This window comes from Rhincodon typus, chromosome 20, assembly GCF_021869965.1.
Source record: "Rhincodon typus isolate 14 chromosome 20, sRhiTyp1.1, whole genome shotgun sequence".
Lineage (NCBI taxonomy): Eukaryota > Metazoa > Chordata > Chondrichthyes > Orectolobiformes > Rhincodontidae > Rhincodon > Rhincodon typus.
The window spans coordinates 39,773,209-39,780,180 of record NC_063351.1 but is presented as its reverse complement, the minus strand read 5'-3'; the positions used below and the strand labels follow the sequence as shown (position 1 = coordinate 39,780,180).

Sequence of the window (6,972 nt, the reverse complement as noted above, 5' to 3'; positions counted from 1 at the left end):
GAGGGTCAGTTGCTGTCTCGGGTGAGTGCAAAATCTCCTCACATCAGAATTTTAAGAAAGTGGAGTGTTTCTCTCCAGTGTCACAGCTGCCGCTACAAAAAAAATTATCCAGTCATTAAGATGTTGCACGCTGAGGGAATCTTGCTGTGCCTTTTAGCTGCTGTGTTTCCAGATTACAAAAGAAACAAGATATGTTTAAATAAAACAAAGAACCACGGGTTCAAATGCCTTTTTTTGGCTATGAACTACGTTGTGACGGCCTCACACTGAAATGTTCTGTAGAGATACTTGTTGCATTTTTTAAGATTGAGTCAGTAATCCAGTCTCATTTTTTGAGGCAGTTTGACTACTTGAAGCTTCCCTTCAGCCAATGGGAAATGAGGCTGTGCTTGTAACAAGTGGATCACTGACTGGGCTGTTTGTACCAGTGCATTGTTCAGCCCAGAGTGCCCTTAGTTCTGTTACAAAACATTACCTCACGATTTTCAGGGATTGCTGTCAATGATCAGCCCCTCCTGAGGGTACAGATTCCAGGCCTGACAATATCTCACCTCAGAGACTGTTTCCAGTGGTGAGGCCGGACAACCAGGGCCCGAAGGCTATCAGGTCACAGGTCTCCCTTCTTTGACCATCCTTAGGGGGTCTGATGGCGGTGGAGGAGGCTCTCATCAGGTTTCAGCCTATCTCAAGAGAACTCTCAGCCCCGCGGAGTAATGAGCCCCCAGAATGCCCTCTAGTGGAACTCCCATGTCAATGATGGTCTGTTGCCCAGCTCTAGCCTGTGCCTGCTACAACCAGGAGCTTTCCCAAATCCAAATGACTCAGTAAATTCACCCCCTACCACCCCACCGCACCTATCTGCCACATGCTTGGCCCATGTGGAGTAAACCAGCCTACCCTAAATTGAAGCACAAGGATCTCAGTGGTGCTGACAGATTGGAGATTACTGGGTGATAAACCGTCCTCTGGCTGGACTTGTCGTCCCCAGTCCATAACCCAAGAAAAGGATTGCTGCAGAAATCTCTTTATGGCATCTTTTATTCTGTCTACAATTTTCATCAAGACATTGGCAGCAGGGACATTGGGGCATTAAAAGCTTCACCAGGATCACACTGTGCTCTTCTGCAGCCTGGGCAGTATGAATGGGGAGTGGGTAATCGGGAATCTGCCTTCAGATAGGGAATGGTGACAATGCCAATGGTATGATGGTGGGGTTGAAATCAAAAGGTGGTGAAACAGGAAGTTGGACAGTCCAAAATAGGAACAGAAACATCTCAGCGAGAATGTGTGTGGCTAGATTGATATATCCAGCACTGCACGGGATTTCCACGGTTTAGCAAAGTTGTGAGCGTTTTGGAGAAAGGAGCATGGTTCTAGGATATAAAAGGAACCCTGAATATTTGTGTCTTGACACCAGGACAAGTTCCTGGGGATTCATGATCATTTAGGAAGACCATAAAAATGTGACAAAGACAAATTTCTACCCAGACTGCTCAGAGCAGTGGAACAGGCAGAAGAATATTGTCACACTGAAACAAAAACAGGAAAGTATTCTTTTTAAAATATCCCAAGGGGAGAGGTCAGTTTACTGAATATCTCCAATCAGATGCTGCTCAGTAAAAGGCAGGCAGCCAAAATAAACCAGAGTTTGTGAATTCAGCAGCCAGTTTTGGTTGTGTAGACTCATTTCCCCAGAGGCAATTAGAGGACAATCTAAAAATAATGCCAGTGCACGCTGTCTGTGAGAGAGCAGGTATGTCAACATTGGGAACGAAGGTCAGAGAATGGATGACAACCATTCACCCTGTGTTTAATTCCCATCTAACTCCTGCTGGCCCTGTATTCTCAGTCCTATTTCTGGCTTCCAGCTTTTGCAAGTTTAATTTTCCCTATCTCCAGGAGTAATGCAAAGTTGGATTGAATCGGGAGTTGGGAGAACATTTGGTGTGACTCCTGAATCAGTTTATATCAAACTGTTGATGTCATGCTGTGTGCTGTCTAAAGTAGGGAGCAGATGCTTATGTGCTCTACTGAGTCTAACTAGGGGTGATTCTTCTCAGAGATGGTAGTCACAGGCTTCAGGGTTACCCTGCAAGTACAGCTCGTAGAATTCTCTGTAGATATCAGTGCTATAGCCAGTGGCCTTGGTTGCAGGATCTTGCTGCATGAGTTGCATCCAGTGCTTGAGTGTTGGCATCTGTTCCAGGAGCCTGCAGAAACAGGAAGAGAGATTCAGTGAGAGACAAGAACTGTTAACCCGCACCTGAATAGAGCCCCTGTCCCTTTTTTATATACCCCAGACTGTTCCCTCAGCAGGAGCAAGACCTACCCTCAGAACCACAACTAATCAGAGAGCTGGAGCTAAACATAGAACATACAAGAGTTAGAGGCCATTCAGCCCAACCAGACCATGATAGCATTTACTCCCCATATGAATAAATAGTTCAGTTCACATCTCCTTGCTGCCATAATCATTTATGCCAATTTGTTTTGATTGATCTAATCTGCAATGTTTGCAAAATTTCTGCCTCATCTTCTAACTCGGAGTATATCTCACAACCTTCTAATTGTCTCTCTCTGAAGGTGCTTCTCTCGCCTTCTGGACCAAATTGCCTACATTTAGTTTTATGTTTTTGGTTGCTCATCTTAGACCTCTCAGTCCAGACCCTTTGTCCCTGCAACTCCAACCCCAATAGCAGCTATTACTAATTTCTCACTAATTGCAACAACACCATCTCGACTTTACAAGAAAGGGCACAGTCGCTGGTGATGAAGCCGTTTAGAGTGCAAACACAGAGAGGTTAGCATTCAGCAAGCAAGGAGTGTTTCATTGGCTTGGGTGAAGCTAGCTGGTGATGGACAAAATTGGCAATACCAGCAGTGGGCAGGAATTCGCCATCTGATTGATATGGTTTCAGAAACTCCAAAGCAGAGGGCAGCCCTGCCAACAAGGCGCCAGAGAGATCATCGCACATCAATATCAACAGACAACTTCATGTGTGGCATTTGACTTTGCCTTTTTAGAATCACTTGTCCCACCATCAAAAGAAATGCAGCAGCTGATTTCTTTGGACCCCCAGTTACCATTCCCCTCTGGCAGATGGAAGGATGTGAACCAGTTACAGCAGTCGATATTAATTGATCACTGTTTCTAGCAGGTATTGGTTCTGAAATAACTCCACGAAGGCCGGTATCCCATCACCAAGTTACCCTTTATTTACATGGCCATAGTACATGACTCACTCCCAGTTGGCACAGAGTCAGCTCCTAGAGCGAGCAGCACTCCAGACACTCCTGTTTATATCTCTCAGCCAGGGATCCCTGATTGGACCAGGTTAACAGCCCCAATCAGGGAACTCATATTCTACAAGGTCCACCTGGCTGACCTCATTCCTATCACAACAGGTTCCTCTTCACTACCTGTAAATGAAATGAATTACAGTACCTGCCGTAGGTGCCTTTAAGCAAAGGCTGGGAATCAAATCATGTTAAAGACAGAGTGATAGTACCCAAAATGGATGTGACAGTCAGTCATTGTGTCCTATTCCCAAAACACACTGGGGAAGTGGGCTCTACCAGGGCTGTACATTCCTGTTATTGAAGCCCCTTTATAATCAAAGGGCATTTAAAGCATTGAATTTATGAGTGGTGACATTATTTATTCTCTGTTAGACTCAGCCAGATCTCAGTTGGCCTTGCAAATGAAGCAAATGAGTTAGATAAAAGCTTGTTAAATTTGTGCAGTAACAATATGCATAGTCATGCCTCATTCACTGGACTCTGCTGTTGGGATTCTGTAGGTCCAATATTTTGGTTCGAGTTATTTTTTACTGTTCTTGCCTTATTGAGGAATTCTTTGAAATTAGAATACTGAGACCTGTAGCTTCCAGCGCGAGAGATTGGCAATAGCTGGGGTGGGACCGACTGAGCATCTTGGTGCCACTGAGATTGGAAGTGTCAGCAAACCTTGAAATTCATTTTTGGCTCAATCTTCAAGGGAGAGGCTTCCTTCATCCCCTTCCTGCTTCTATGCTTCCGTCTGTTGTTGACCTCCTCTCTCATCCTCTATCCTTCTTGCACCAAATACAGCATGGGGTTAGATACAGAGTGAAGCTCCATCTACATTCCCTCTGAACAATGCTCCATGACAGCACCAGCATTGATATCTAAAAGGAAGGCTGTGAAGTTAGTGTCAAAAATTGGGTCAGCTTCATACTCTGTGTCCAAACCCACTTAAAACCCGTTTGTGACTTTCCAAACACATTTCACTGTAGTGCAAACTTCAGCAGCAGGTGGCAATGCTGAAGAAGATCACAAAGCGTAGCAGCAGCAGACGCTGTTTGTAGGAAAGGATGTCTTTGTCAGAAGGAGGACTCATGAAGAGAGGATGAGTCAGTCAAAACTGGGAATGGTGGCTCAGTGGCTAGCACTGCTGCCTCACAGCGCCAGGGACTGGGTTTAATCCCAGCTATGGGTGTCTGTCTGTGTGGAGTTTGAATGTTCTCCCCGTGTCTGTGTGGATTTCCTCTGGGTGCTCCGGTTTCCTCCTACAGTTCAAAGCTGTGCAGGTTATATGGATTGGCCATACTAAATTGCTCATAGTGTCCAGGGATGTGTAGGTTAGGTGGATTAACAACAGGAAATGCAAGGTTACAGGGTTAGGGTAGGCGGGGTGAGACTGGGTCAGATGGTCTTTGGAGAGTCGGCGTGATTTGTTGGGCCAAATGGCCAGTCTCCACACTGTAGGCATTCTATGAAAAAATGTCCTCAACCAGTTGCAAACTACAGGCTTAATTCCACGAAAATACTCTGTTTTTCTAGCTTAACATTAATTTCCTCTCATATTTATAAAGTCCTAATGCCAGTGAACGAAAGAAAGATCTTTGTGCCTAAATTTCACACTACATCATTCAAAGGACCTGTGAGAAGAGGAAGGTTAATTCTATCAGTTTGGGTTGAATTTGACCCACATTGCAGCAGTGGAAGATCAGTATCTGAGCTGCGCTGTTAGCCACTCACACGCCATTTTAATCTTCCAAACTCACTTGTTGAATTCAAGGGCTTCCATGCGCTCAAACCAGGGCCAAATCCAGTAGTCAATCATTGTCACAGAGTCACCACCAAAGAAACGAGTCTTCGAATCAGCCAATTTCTGCAAAAAACAGCAGTCAGGACAGTGTAGGTAAAAGTGCATCTCCAGAACTACACAGATGTGGAAAATCGAAATGGGATGTGACCAGTGAATTTTTAATCACTGCATTTTTTAATTTATCCATAAGATGTGAGCTAGTATTTATTGGTCGTCCCTAATTTTCCTTAAACTGAGTGGACTAAGGGTCAACCACATTGGTGTAGGTCTGCAAGTTTCCTTCCCTAATGAACATTAATGAACCAGATGGATCGTTACAGCAATTAACAGTTGTGACATAGACTAGCATTTTAATTCCAGATTTTTATTGAAATCAAACTTTACCACCTGCCAAGGTAATGATTTGAACCGATGTCCTCAGCCCATTAGTCAGCTGTTCTAAATTACTAGTCCAGTGACATTGCCACACCACCACCCTTTATGCCAATATTTAATTGTCAATTAACATCAAAAAAGGATAATCCAGTCTTTATCACAATGCTGTTAGTGGGATCTTGCTATGCACATATTGATGCTGATTTGTATGCTGCTTAACCACTTCAAGAGGACTTCACTGGCTATGGGATGTCCTAAGGTTATAGAAGGGAGTATACAAACATAAGTCTGTTTTGACATCTCTATTTCTATTCAGTATGTCACACTTAAAGTGAAGTGTTTTGTGTTATCTTCAAGCTCAGCAGTTTGTTAGAAGAACCATCAAGCAAGGAACCTGTGGTTTGTTCCCTGTGGTCAGGGGAACATTAAAGATCCTAGGTTAATACTCAAAGACCCAGCGTTCTATGTCACATTCCAACACTACCATAATCCAGAGTATCTCCATTTCTGCTTCCTGGTTTCACCAATTCCCGCCTTACCTGGTCGAACTTGCTGAGTTGAACTTTAAGTTCCTCTTCCATTTTGGAAGTGTCCACGGATTTTCTCTTTTCCACTGGAATCCTGTACATGTAACCCATCACCTGGTCACAGAAAAGCCAGCAGTATAGAGAAATCACTTAGCATCCGGGTTCAGACACTGATACACAATCACTCACTAGCACTGCTAAAATACAAAGTTTCACAAATTGTGTGTGGCTGTGTTGACAGCATAAGCAGATTTTACACTCATCTACAAGTGTAAGATGTCAGCTGTGACTCAGTGAATTGCATCTCATTTTGAGACAGAAGCTCATGTGTTAGAGTCTCTTCCAGAGATTTGAGCACAAAGCCCAGGCTGAAAGATTGGTGCAATTCTGAAGGAATGCTGGAAGAACCTGTGGCACTTTGTTGAAGAGGGCATTTTCCCCTGACAATTTTTGTCCCTTAATCATTGCTGGAAACAAAAGCAGAAATTGCTGGAGAAACTCAGCAGAGCTGGCAGCATCTGTGGAGATAAGGCAGAGATAACATTTTGCGTCCAGTGACACTTCTACAGAACTGAATGGTTGCCTCTTGAGGTCACAAAAGAGTTTGGATAAATTCAAAATCTTCCTTCCATCCATCACTTTCAGGGAGAATGAGACAGGGATATCAGAGAAACATTGAGACATACAGCTGACAAATAGGAAAGGGACATTGAGTAGAGACGTATTATTGTGTAATGATGCAGAGTTAATTAGCAATCTAATAGCAAATTGTCTGCTGGGAACTAGGTTATGGTGAAAGAGGAGGAAATTCAGTCACTAGCAGAGTATAAAAGTGGAAACAAGTAGGTATTCAATAGGAGATAGTAGGAACTGCAGATGCTGGAGAATCCGAGACAACAAGGTGCAGGGCTGGATGAACACAGCAGGCCAAGCAGCATCATAGGAGCAGAGAGGCTGACGTTTCGGGCCTAGACCCTTCAT

At 44.0% G+C, this 6,972-nt stretch overlaps 1 protein-coding gene across 1 annotated transcript; it reads right to left on the bottom strand.

The window, feature by feature from the left end:
- Window positions 1–1,020: 1,020 nt before the first annotated feature.
- Window positions 1,021–6,946, bottom strand: LOC125485601 (glutathione S-transferase omega-1-like). The gene is made up of 3 exons (XM_048609126.1): window positions 6,004–6,946; window positions 5,046–5,152; window positions 1,021–2,210 (listed from the first exon to the last, which is right to left on the bottom strand). Exons 1-3 carry the CDS (start codon window positions 6,100–6,102, stop codon window positions 2,057–2,059), a joined length of 360 nt encoding a protein of 119 aa, XP_048465083.1. The 5' UTR covers window positions 6,103–6,946; the 3' UTR covers window positions 1,021–2,056.
- Between the last annotated feature and the right edge of the window lie 26 nt (window positions 6,947–6,972).